This window comes from Lepisma saccharinum, chromosome 1 (assembly GCF_977018435.1).
Source record: "Lepisma saccharinum chromosome 1, izLepSacc3.1, whole genome shotgun sequence".
Lineage (NCBI taxonomy): Eukaryota > Metazoa > Arthropoda > Insecta > Zygentoma > Lepismatidae > Lepisma > Lepisma saccharinum.
Genome location: NC_139229.1, coordinates 91,071,629 through 91,084,773, shown reverse-complemented (window position 1 = coordinate 91,084,773; position 13,145 = coordinate 91,071,629). Strand labels below are relative to the sequence as shown.

Sequence of the window (13,145 nt, the reverse complement as noted above, 5' to 3'; positions counted from 1 at the left end):
GTTGGTGGGGAGGGGAATTCCCCCTCCCCGGGATTTCGCACCCTGCTTATTAACATTACTTACTTAATTGCTTCCAACGAGAACAGAATCTTGCAATACACGACACCACACAGCGATACTAAAACTTTTGTCTAAATGAAGTCAGCATACAGACACACAGTAAAGGAAGGGGGCGATGTATCGGTAACACCTGACCCGGAAAAACCACTTTCGTTAACAGGAGCGATGGATCGGGACAAACCACGCCCACTTTTCGACAAGCGATGGAGCGGGAAGACACTAAAAGACTGAGGAAGGCCATACAGTCATGTATCAGAAGTGTCGCACCCTTCACAAGTACAACAATGTATTTTCTGGAGCTGAGAATTGAGATGGGGAGGAATGTGCTTCAATTAAATACCTTTCATCAAGGAAAATGAAATTACATAAACTGATAGAGTTACATATTTGAAGGTGCTGAGAAAATAATTTAAAAATGAATGTAAATTTGTCTGAATATCACACCCGTCACAATGGAATTGTGCATAAATCGCCCCATAGTAATTCTGTTATTAATATAAAAGTAAATGTTTAAACTTACCATGAGGAGACACAGTAACTTCGCTGAGACGGCAAGTTGTGGTAACCTGAAAGTAAGAAGAACAAAATTGTAAATTTATTTTCAAACAGACATAAATTATGAACATTGAAATAGTAAGTGTGAATGGTTTCATTTGTTTCTGTGTGTTTTAAAATTGAAAACTTGCATCGTTTGTGGTAAGCACAAAGCTTCAATCTCCATTAGATATTTTTACTGCTAGACACAGAACCCAAAATATATCAATGGACACAAATATGTTGTCTCTTAAGTGCATAAACTGCCAATAATGCACTTTTTGGTGCATCAAGATACACATACAAATGCATCATGGAGGATACTTCTATCAGATAATGTTCCATGTGATGCACTAGAAATGAATTTCGAGTTCTGTGTGTACTTGAAGATAGATAAATTATCGAAACATTAACAAACAGGAAAACTTTCGCTCAGAACAGATATTGTGGTATAACATTTATAATACTTGTTGTAACCAATTCATTCCAACGTGATTTAGTTTTCAATATTTTATTACTGGAAGCAAGTTCAAAAGTGCTCCTGCGTGAACGGCTCTGGCGTTCACCCAGCCCAACACTAGGGTGAAAGACCACGGGAGCGTGGTGTTGATCATACAACCTTCACATGCCTTCTGCGAAGGGGCTGGTTTTTACCAGGAAGCAAGCAATCGCACAAGTCAAATAAGAGAACACCGCACAGTTCGACCCGGTTGGGGTTTCCCTTGTTGCACAACACTTTTGCTACCTTGCGTTCTGACGTCAGACGAGGAATGCCTACATTGTTAGGTTTTGTTCTATTAGCATAAATACACTCAAAATTTATTATTTATGTTAAGAGAACTAAACCTAGCTAACCTAACCTAACAATGTAGGCATTTAGCCTAAAAATAAAATGCAGTATCTGCTGACGTCAGAACGCAAGGTAGCAAAAGTGTTGTGCGATAAGAGAGACCCACCCTGTTGATGATATTAAGAAACGAGTCACAAACGCGCCAATCGGTGGAGCCACCTTCAGAGGTACTTAGATTCAGTTTCAGATGTCTGAGGAAGCTTCCCAGACACAAGCGACGCTTGTCGCTTGAGAATTTCTCCAATCGAACGCAGGCTTGTGCGGCCGCTGCGGTGTGAAACGATGCTGTTGATTGGCTCGTTCCCAAGCGTTCCGTGTCGCTTAGGAGATTTCACATCGAAGTGACAAGCGAGACAGGTCACTTGGGTTCGAGTTTGAATTTCAAGTTCACGTTTTTGCACAGTTAGGCTAATCGGGAGTGAACCTACAGTTTAAAGTGGGATACGAAATGTATACTTGATTACAAGCCGACGGCGTTACCACTACGCCATCGGGGAGGCTCACATATGACATTGGTTTTTATTACTTAGAGTCGCTTTTCTGCCACTAATCGCGACGATGATGATGAGTGATATAATGAAACTGATGAAGGGACACTCACAAAGACCAGCCATGCCCAATCAACCAATCAACAGCAACGGTTCACCTCGAAGCAGCATTTGATTGGTGATATCCTCAAGTAACGCGTGACACCTGTCGCTTTTCGGACTTCCAGAAAATTCGAAAGGGTAGTCAAGAGTGGATTGATCTGCCAATATAAGTGCACAAGGAAAACTTATGTACACCTTCGGGTTTAGGAATGCCAGATTGTTATTTACTCTTGAATTTGAGCCCAGGTTCCCGTCGACTGTGCTTTCAAGGCGTTTTCTATGTGTGAGCACAGCGCCAGTTCATCAAACGAGCTACTAATGACCCGCGGAAGATGTTAAAGGACAAGCAGCAAAGTCATTCAATACCGGGAGTCTTTGTACGCACACGGTACAATGGTTACGCACAATGGCGATTATTTTGTGCGTACAATAGGTGCTGATCCTTGAGAAGAATTCTATGGGGTGGCGTCCACCTCGGGACTGTCGCATAATATTGGAACAAGAATACATTTATTACATTGTCAACTAAAAGTGAAGTATTCGGAGGTGAACCTGGACGGGTGACAATCATTCCAGCAACAATGGTGGCCATTGTTTCCGACCTTTCTGAGCGCGAATGGCATCATGTAGCAACCTTGTTCAGATGTTTTATTCGAAGCTTCAGGTCAGTGTTGCCACATGAAGGGAAATTTCCCTTTCGGCAGGGAATTTTGGACCGAATATTAAACCAAAAGGGAAAGGAAAGCGATGAAAATAGCGAAATTTCAGGGAAATTTGAAGACGCTAGCGCTAGACTCAATATTGGAACAGTTTATGTATAGATTAAAGTTTTTTTGGGTCAGCATTCGCTTCTCCATGGTCTCTATAGTTTCTGCACCAAGTTTCACCGAAATCCGATGCTTTTCACGGGCTCCATAGGGTTGTGAGTATGAACATGTAATTCTATGCGCCACATTTTCACCTGGTGGTGAACATTTGAAGTACTATTTTTTCCATCAGCATTCGCTTCTCATCTCCATAGCCTCTACACAAACTTTCACGGTAATCAGATGCTTTTAACGGGTTCCATAGGGATCTGAGTAGGAAAATTTTAATTCTATGCGTCACATTTCCACCTGGTGGTGAAAATTTGAAGTAATATTTTTTTCATCAGCATTCGCTTCTCCATCGTCTCCATAGCATAGACACCAAGTTTCACAGTAATCAGATGCTCTTAACGGGTTCCCTATAATTCTGAGTAGGAAAATTAATTCTATGCGCCACATTTCCACCTGGTGGTGAAAATGTGAAGTAATATTTTTTTATCAGAATTCGCTTCTTCATAGTCTCCATAGCCTCTACACCAAGTTTCACCGTAATCAGATGCCTTTAACGGGATCCAGAGGGCTTGTGAGTGGGAGAACTGATTTTACTACTACTCCTTACTATTATCATAATTTCCTTATATGAAGGGAAATTTTCCCCCTTGCAAAGGGAAGTTGTGCCGTCAGATGATGGCAACACTGCTTCAGGTGCGTAAGGAAAAGAGACCTTCCTAGAACAGGTGCTATATACCCGGACACTCTCTCGTTCCAAGGCATTCATTGTCTCAAATTGAGCGTCCATTCTGGAAGAGAGCTGGTCATGCATCTTAAAAACACTTTGCCGTTACTGCAGGGTTGCTGTTTCTTTCGGTTCACCTGGAGGACTTTTTCTTAAATGTCTTTTACTGCCTCGACAGTACTTGTCGGCTATTGCTTGTTCGTTGAAATCCATTGCTGTGGCTGGCGGGGTCTTTTCAGCCGCATAAGCTTTATGACTGTGGACCCACGTGCTAGAACGCTTTGGTGACATGCTTCGGGACATGCAATGTTACCAGCTTGGCTATCTTGGAACTATATCCGGTCCCTGTGCACTAGTTCGTATTGTTACCGTATATCAAATTTGGCGCCCTACATTTTACACACTATTTCGATTTTTTTTTTCATTAAATATAGTTGTTCCCCAGTTATTGGTTCTAAGGAAGAGACGCAAAATAGAGTGTAGGAGAAAGAAAGTAGTATATAAATGCTGAGAGACCGAAAGAACGTGACAAAATGATAGAGAAACAGAGGATATAAATAAAATGGGCAGAGAAAGAAAACACCAGAGACTGATACATATAAGACAGGGAGAGAGAAGTATAGAAGAAAAACAAATAGAGAAGGAAGAAGGGGAGAGAGAAGGGTGCGAAATCCCGGGGGGGACAGGGGGAATTCCCCCCCCACCAACTTTTCCGGGGGGGGGAGAGTTTTTGTTCTAACAACAAACATAAACAATTAGTTTGGGAGTCGATTATACTTCACTGGAATAATTTCGAAGGCATACACAAAGAACGGACAACAAAGAGCCTCATCTCTAAGGACACTGAACCCAGCAATCCCCAGAACTCAGAAATTCGTCCTTGTCATTTCTTCTCCATTTCTCATCGCCTTTCATCAGCTACCGGAAAGTATATAAATCTATTAATAAAACGCGTAATGGCATTTAGATGTGAATTTTGTGTAGGGAACTATTATCTTCTTAATGTGTGTTAATTTTTACCCCTCCCTCCTTATCCACGCAAATCATTGTTCATGTTCATAGTAGTAAACTCAAATCTTCAATTTAGAATGAATTTTAAATGGACGGTCGATATATTTTGTATTTTATAATATAATTTTCGATACCCGGTGGAGGCACATAGTGGTTCGGATTCCACTTTAAACTTTAGGTCCAGTCCCGATTAGCTTTACTGTACACAAAGTGGACTTAAAACTCCAACTTAATCAATCAATCAATTATAAAATACACTTTGTAAAGAAAAACTAGCATCACATTATTTTTAGTTCAGCATTTTGTTCCGGTATTCTCACTCGTTTTTATGATTTCATTTGACTTGCCGATTTATTTTCCTAATAATTAAATAAAATACAATATATATTTATTATTTAAGCCACGGTTAAGTTTATATGGAACACTTCGCAGAATTCATAACAAAATCAAATATTGCATGCGGAACGTATACGCACAAAAACAATTATTGTTTACGTGGGGCAATGTAACATTTTCTACCCAAATTGTTTTGATAAAACTGTCAGAAGAACACTTCAAAATAATGATATCGTAACCAAACTTTCTGTAATAAACACCATTTGCAACATAGAACATGCCAAAAGCCCCACTAGTATAAATCGTATTACTGACTCCCGACAATAACACAGAAATGATTGCAAAGCCCTCTATCAGAAGTTTCCAAAATTAAACAAACAAAAGAATAACACTACACGACACTCATACCAGGTGAATGCTTCAAACAATCGATTTCAAGTTGCGCAGGAAAGATAGAGATATATGAATCCAAAACATTTTAAAATTTGTAATGATGCTATTTTTTCTTGACAGAGTGTAATTTGATTATTTAATAATAAAATTATGTGTTTATGTGTGTATGTGCTCCTTAACCCCCATAAATCTGCAGTGATTTCGCACCCTGGGAGAGAGATTAACAGACAAGGAATAAAGTTTACGAATAAGCAGAGAGACAGAGAGAGATAGAGAGAGAGAGACAAGAAAAAAGCGAGAAACAAATAAAGAAAAGGAGGTGTTATAAGAAGGAAAAGAGGGAATTTGGAACCATTACCATCAAAAGGTAATGCTAAGCGCACTCGCTTTGGTTCAAGTCAGGGGGATTATGGCGCAGGCTGCGCCATCGAGATTTTTTGGGGGAATTTTTTCCCTTCAAATAATATAAAATTCAACATTTATATATATTTCCAAAATACATGTAAAAATTTTACACCTTAAGTGCACCATATTTAATTCATTAGATGAAGAGAAGAACGTGTTTAAGGATATTTTCGATTATGATTTTAGGGGCGATCTTGAGAGATGGTCATTATTTTCAGGGAGGAGGAGCAGATCAAGTATAGTGTTCAGTAAAGCTAAGGAAAAAGTTACTTTCGGTAGACACGCTGTCGTAATTAAATACTTCGTGGGATTACGATATGGTTTCATGACACGAATTATTTGATTTTGGGGGGACGCATGATATTATTTAGTGGGGGATGCGTCATTGGCCTTGGGGGAGGGGATTGGCACCTCTGGTGCAAGCGGTTCCGAGTTTGATGACCCAGCATCGTGAGGACAATTGGGGAGCCACTAGAACAGAAGTAACGGGGATTGTCAGAAAACAGCGGCGATGGAACTCGATGCTCTGACCACGCGTCACACAATGACGCCCTTGCAGGCTGGCCCTTTAAGGGCTGTTGCGCCCTGGAGTTTGGAGTTTACCATCGAATTAGAGCCTATCACAAATATGTCGTCGTCCTTGAACCCACGAACAAAATTCTGTGGTTATGCCACCATCAACACAACTGTGTGCAACAAACACCAGGAAGTGTTCGTGGCTGCAGAAGTACTTCCTGCCAAAACGGTGAACATCCGCAAAATGCTACTGTAATTTATATTTAAATCTGAATTCAGCAATGAATGTCAACCCCCACTTCCAAAGTAATTAACGTAATCTATAGTACAGGGCGAGTCAGAAGTCCTTTAACACCCTTATAAGATGTAAAGGGGGGCCTCCCCGATGGTGCAGTGGTAGCATCGTTGCCTTGTAATTAAGGGGTCCCGGGTTCGATTCCCGGTGGAGGCACATAGTGGTTCGGATCCCACTTTAAACTGTAGGTCCAGTCCCGATTAGCCTTACTGTGCATAAAGTGGACTTAAAACAACAAATCAATCCAAATCAAGATGTAAAGGAGTGAGTTATGCTTAGTTCAATTACAATTAATGGAGTTGCTGTTAGAACCGGTGCCCATTCACATCACAGAACGGTTATTTTGACAAAATCCTGTTTTCCTGCTGGCTGCTTTGGTGACGGGGCATTTTAATATTGCCGATTCTTGCCCAAGCACTAGGCCTAATTAGTTGTTACTATGAGTTCCTCCGTAGGTAAACGCAGCAACAGAGGACGGTTCCCGGTCGGCTGATAGAAACAGCTTAGCACCAGGGGGAACTACGGTTGTATATGCCAAACTGAGGTCAGCCATATTGTTTGCCAACATATTCAATGCAACCATAATAATAATAATAATAATAATGGAAACGGGTGATACATCAAATCAGGCTCGAATTTCACGAGAAATGCAATGGTGAAGGTTTTTTCGACGTGCTTAATTTCTCGTGAAATTCTGGCCTGATTTGATGTATCATATCACCGCCTTCCCATTTAAAATTTTCGAGTTGAATTCAATATTGCGGATCTCGGCTTGATACACAGAACTATGATTCCCCCTGGGCCTAACCTCTTTCTATCATGACTAATTGTACCCAGTATAATTCCTTTAAATTTTATAAGGGTAGTTAAGGGACTTTTGACATGCTATATAACTATGTAGTATTTCCATAACTTGCAGTAGGAATAGGCAACATTTAAATCTGACCTGAAAAAGCTCTGGGTCCACATTTTGGAGTTCTACTTCAGACATCCAGGCAGTTACATAACGCGGGTAATATCATTCAAAGAAGATTCTTTCCCCCCCCTTTCCTTCCGGTGTGCCTGCCCTTTCACGAAAAACCTTCAACCCCCCTTCCTCCTCCCTCAACGATTCCCTTTCTTCCTCTGCTCACTTTTCTCCTTTATCAGCACTTCTTCTTCATTCCGAAAAGAAAGGTGAAATGACTTTTCTTCGTGTTCTTTTGATTTTTGCGGCAAACAAAAGCAATCTCGTCGATAAATAAGGCGATAGACACGCCCCCGCGCGACGGATGAGAAAGGATCTCTTTAAGAAGCGCGTGGGCAGACTCCCGCTGGAGAAGTTCTCCGGAGGTCGTTTGCGAAACAGTTCCCTCGTCTGGAAGTCAACCCATTCCTGTCTTCGTCCGACGGGGCTCTTGTTCCTAAATCAGGATGCGTCCTCAGTGGCACCTACCGTCGGGATGGTGCATTCCCTTTGCGTTATCGGCGGTCCTAGACAAAAATGTCGGTTCTTTTGAACCCGTTAGGGGTGGTATCGAGACGAGACCTGTCAGTGTCTTAGTCTCATCTGGAGTCGTAAATTCCTCTGTGATTCTCGTCCTGAATCGCAAATTTATCTTTCGGTCTCGTCTCGAGTCGCAAATTCTTCTGCTGGTCTCGTCTCGGGTCGCATATTATTCTGTTGGTCTCGTCTCGAGTAACAAATTCTTCTGTGATTCTCGTCCCGAGTCGTAGATTCTTCTGTGATTCTCGTCCTGAGTCGTAGATTGTTCTGTGATTCTCGTCCCGAGTCGTAGATTCTTCTGTGATTCTCGTCCAAACTCGTAAATTCTTCTGTGATTCTCGTCCCAAGTCGTAAATTACACTGATTCTCGTCCCAAGTCGTAAATTACACTGATTCTCGTCCCAAGTCGTAAATTACTCTTCGATTCTCGTCACGAGTCGTAAATTACTCTGAGTTTCGTCTCGAGTCGTAAACTACTCTGTGATTCTCGTCCCGATTTGTAAATTACTCTGTGATTCCCGTCTCGAGTCGTAAATTCTTCTGTTGGTCTCGTCTCGAGTCGTACATTTATCTGTTGGTCTCGTCTCGAGTCGTAAATTACTCTGTGATTCACGTCCCGAGTCGTAAATTACTCTGCGATTCTCGTCTCGAGTCCCAAATTCATCTGTTGGTCTCGTCTCGAGACGCAAATATTCTGTCGGTCTCGTCTCGAGTCGTAAATTTCTCTGTGATTCTCGTCCCGAGTTGTAAATTCCTCTGTGATTCTCGTCCCGAGTCGTCAATTACTCTCCGATTCTCGTCACGAGTCGTAAATTACTCTGATTTTCGTCTCGAGTCGTAAACTACTCTGTGATTCTCGTCCCGATTTGTAAATTACTCTGTAATTCCCGTCTCGGGTCGTAAATTCTTCTGTTGGTCTCGTCTCGAGTCGTACATTTATCTGTTGGTCTCGTCTCGAGTCGTAAATTACTCTGTGATTCACGTCCCGAGTCGTAAATTACTCTGCGATTCTCGTCTCGAGTCCCAAATTCATCTGTTGGTCTCGTCTCGAGTCGCAAATTTTCTGTTGGTCTCGTCTCGAGTCGTAAATTTCTCTGTGATTCTCGTCCCGAGTCGTAAATTCCTCTGTGATTCTCGTTCAGAGTCGTAAATTACTCTCCGATTCTCGTCACGAGTCGTAAATTACTCTGATTTTCGTCTCGAGTCGTAAACTACTCTGTGATTCTCGTCCCGATTTGTAAATTACTCTGTAATTCCCGTCTCGGGTCGTAAATTCTTCTGTTGGTCTCGTCTCGAGTCGTACATTTATCTGTTGGTCTCGTCTCGAGTCGTAAATTACTCTGTGATTCACGTCCCGAGTAGTAAATTCCTCTGTGATTCTCGTCCCGAGTCGTAAATTCCTCTGTGATTCTCGTCCCGAGTCGTAAGTTCCTCTGTGATTCTCGTCCCGAGTCGTAAGTTCCTCTGTGATTCTCGTCCCGAGTCGTAAGTTCGTCTGTGATTCTCGTCCCGAGTCGTAAGTTCGTCTGTGATTCTCGTCCCGAGTCGTAAATTCGTCTGTGATTCTCGTCCCGAGTCGTAAATTCCTTTGTGATTCTCGTCCCGAGTCGTAAATTCCTCTGTGATTCTCGTTTCGAGTGCTAAATTCAGTTATCGATCTCGTCTGGAGTCGCAAATTCCTCTTTCAGCCTTATCCCAAGCTGTAAATGCCGGTCGAGTCTCGAACGAGACCGGCCTCCACTCGACAAGTCTCGGTGTGTTTAATCTCGTTCTCGGTACTATCCCTAGAACCAATCGCACGGAAATCCATTCGGTTTAAACTACTCACGCTGAGATGCACTATTAGTTTTAGCCACATTCGTTTTAATCAGACACGGGGAGATGAGCTCGTCATTTTAACCAGTGACGAAGAGATGTACACTTCGTTTTAACCAGTGACGAGGAAATGCACCAATCGTTTTAACCAGTGACGAGGAAATGCACCAATCGTTTTAACCAGTCACGAGGAGATGCACCTTTCGTTTTAACCAGTCAGGAGGAGATGCACCTTTCGTTTTAACCAGTCACGAGGAGATGCACCTTTCGTTTTAACCAGTCACGAGGAGATTCACAATTAGTTTTAACCAATCGCGCGGAGATCGACTCATTAGAACTAATGCATTTTTCAGTAGGAATGTTTATGATTAATAGATATTCGTGTTTATACGTCGTTAATAGCTATGAGGCTTTGAGAATAATGATGAATTCGAACACAGAACCCTTAATTTTGCCATAAACTTCACTAACGTAATCTCTATTGTAGTGGTATTAAATAGATACATAATATGCATTAATATTTTTCATGTAAACGAAAATGTCAGTTGGAATCTAACCTTGAAACATTCGAGAAGACAAATTACTGCGAGAAGTACAAAATGGGAACTTCAATTGTCTCGGGGCTTATCAGCTGTTGTAAAATTCCTGGACATAATTCAAGGCAACAGAAACAGGTAGCAACAACAGAGAAATATAGCACAAGTGTTATCATAGAAAGATTTTTCGATAAATGTACAAGTGCCGGTCTCCGTGTCAGAGTGTTTAGCGTAGGCACAGGACTCCAGTTTTGAAACCTGGTTAATTCATGGATCTATAATTGCGTTTCTTCCATCGTCCATTTCATCAGTTCGCCTTTTCATCCTCATCGTTGCGACCAACTGAGATTGGAGAAAAGCGAATTAGGAAGAAAGAATCAATACACAAGTAATGCACTCGAAACATATGTCTATCACCATACACTTAACATTGCTCCATTGATATTACCACATTAATAATAACCCGTCGCGCAACAGCCTTTGAGGGGCAGGGCCTATACCTACCGACTGCCAGCCTCACTCCCACCTGCCGAGGTGAGAGTTCATCCAACCAGTTACGGGGTGATGTGACGTGTGGTCACCACGACGAATCTCCAGTCTTTGTAGGTTTTCATGGCCGGGTTACGGTACTCGTTCGTAGTTCCCCAATTTCCTCACGATGGTGGGTGTCCACCGGTCACATACACATGATTTATTGATTGAGTTGGTGTTTTAAGTCCACGGTAAGGCTTACCGGGACTGGACCTACAGTTTAAAGTGGGATCCGAACAACTTTGTGCCTCCACCGAGTATCGAACCCATACACAAGAGAAACGTTGTTGCGGTTTCCTCAGGAGACTCGAACCTGGGCGCGTCCCTTAGCCGGAGCCCAAAGCTTGACACCCACTGACACGCGGAGAAAGGCGGCAACAGAACTCAACAGACCCGTTTCCGGCGTTTGGTGTCCCGACAGAACGTACCAGCGACAAAACGTACCACCTGCGTTTTCACGACGAAACGTACCACTCAGATAAACACCTACCTTCAAGATATTTACTACGCGACAAAACGTACCACTTCAACTTAAAATCAAAAGAGAATAAAGAGGTTAGTGGCCCGTCGAGTGATCACGTTTGTTGAGTCCCGAATGATGCTCGGTTAGATGTGAAGAAGCGTATGCAAGAGGCGAAGAAAACGGTTCGACAGGAAGACACGCTAATTACCAAGATTTTCAACGATACTCTTGGCAACCTACACGACAAAGGTTAGGTTAGGCTAGGCTAGGTTAGAACTGACATAACTAAAACGAAAATCGAAAAAAAGAAGAAAAGATAAAACAAAAGAAAAAATGTGGACGACAGCTTAACCACAGCTGATTTTAAACACGCCAAAATAGCTATATATGCATTATATAGACATTTTGCCAGTCCAAAGCGTGGATAAAGTGTGATGCAAATCAGCAAAACCATCAAGTGGTATGTTTTGTCGTATCGCAAGTAGTTTTAGACTCATTAGAAGACCCTTCGCAGGTAGGTACGTTTTGTCGTTGGTACGTTCGGTCGCGTATTCCGGCGTTTCAGTGGGCAATAACCCTTAAGATAGACACGTGTCGCATGTCACTTGTCGCTTCGATGTGAAATCTCCCTTTCAGACCGAATCGGCGACATGCGACGAGCCCATTCAGCCTAAAGCAAAGCATTCGCCCCGAAAGCTCTGACAACATGCCGAGGCCACGTGATCCACGGTCCGAGCGACACGCAAGCGACAAACGACACTTGCAACATGTCGTGTTATTTCGGTTCGAAAGGTTTGCATTGGTTCCTGATGGTCCGCTTCCAAGCGACACGCCACACAGCAACATTTCGCAGCGTAGCGGCACAGTGAAATCCTGAAGCGAGTCGTGTCGCTGGACTCCTCGGTGTGAAATCTTCCTAAAAGTTTGAACGAAACCGGTTCCATTGTGACCGCATTGCACGGAGCCGCTCTGCCGTAAATACTTGAGATAGATTAACAACCCCTTTTCTTGCCAGTTAGCAACACTGATCTTCCCGAATTTCCGGCATAAATAACCTTTGTCTCAAGGACTCCGGTAAAGAGTGGGCGGGCGAACCGACCGGAAAATGCTTCCGCGAGTGTGGGACGAAAATAGGAGATTGTGAATGGGATACCTTCCTCGCGTTCAGACCGAGGAAGAAAAAGAAAAGAAACAAGCTCGCATCGCTGTCGATTTTGACGCGTCCGTCCGACATCGGGACGCCAACACCCCCCTCCCCCTCCCCCCGCGAATCGGGAGAACCTATCGCCGCAAACAAGACAATAATCCGAAGAACAGATCGCGAAATTGGTCTACTTCCTGACTTCCCGCTATTGCGGCGAGTAAAAGGGAAAGGGGGCGCGGGGGGGGGGGGGAATGGGGGCTACGTGCCCCAACTCTTCATGCTTCTTTTGTCTATCCTAGATTTCTTTACGATGGACAAATAAATCTATTAGGGCCGAATGAGCTATTTGGAACCAGTCATTCACGTTTGTGATGCTATGAATTAGACAGTGGAAACTTTTTTCTTTCTTTCCCTGCCGTCTTTAGTGACTAGATCTGGCTAGATGAACTCAATGTTTTCCACCGAGTTTATGGCTGCATGGTCCAGAGACACGTGCGAATACGAATGGATGGGGTTTTTTATGAGTAACTTCATGGCAATTTCCATTTTATGGCACCTTTCGCTACTGCACTAATGCTCCAAGACTTGTTTAATAACTTCCACGTGTTGGACAAGGAAGAAAAATGCAACTCGGAGCT

General features: G+C 42.8%; 1 protein-coding gene and 1 long non-coding RNA gene across 4 annotated transcripts in view; one reads left to right on the top strand and one right to left on the bottom strand.

The window, feature by feature from the left end:
* LOC145997569 (fibroblast growth factor 8-like) overlaps positions 1-13,145 on the bottom strand; it is a 227,894-nt gene that overhangs the window by 24,702 nt on the left and 190,047 nt on the right. For all 3 annotated transcript variants that reach the window (XM_083134624.1, XM_083134626.1, XM_083134625.1), the window contains exon 2: positions 581-626. In XM_083134624.1, the coding sequence (XP_082990750.1) occupies positions 581-626 (46 nt within the window). The remainder of the gene's footprint in view (positions 1-580; positions 627-13,145) is intronic.
* The window catches only part of LOC145997605 (uncharacterized), a 166,260-nt gene that overhangs the window by 86,212 nt on the left and 66,903 nt on the right, over positions 1-13,145 (top strand). The gene's annotated exons all lie outside the window — the stretch shown is intronic.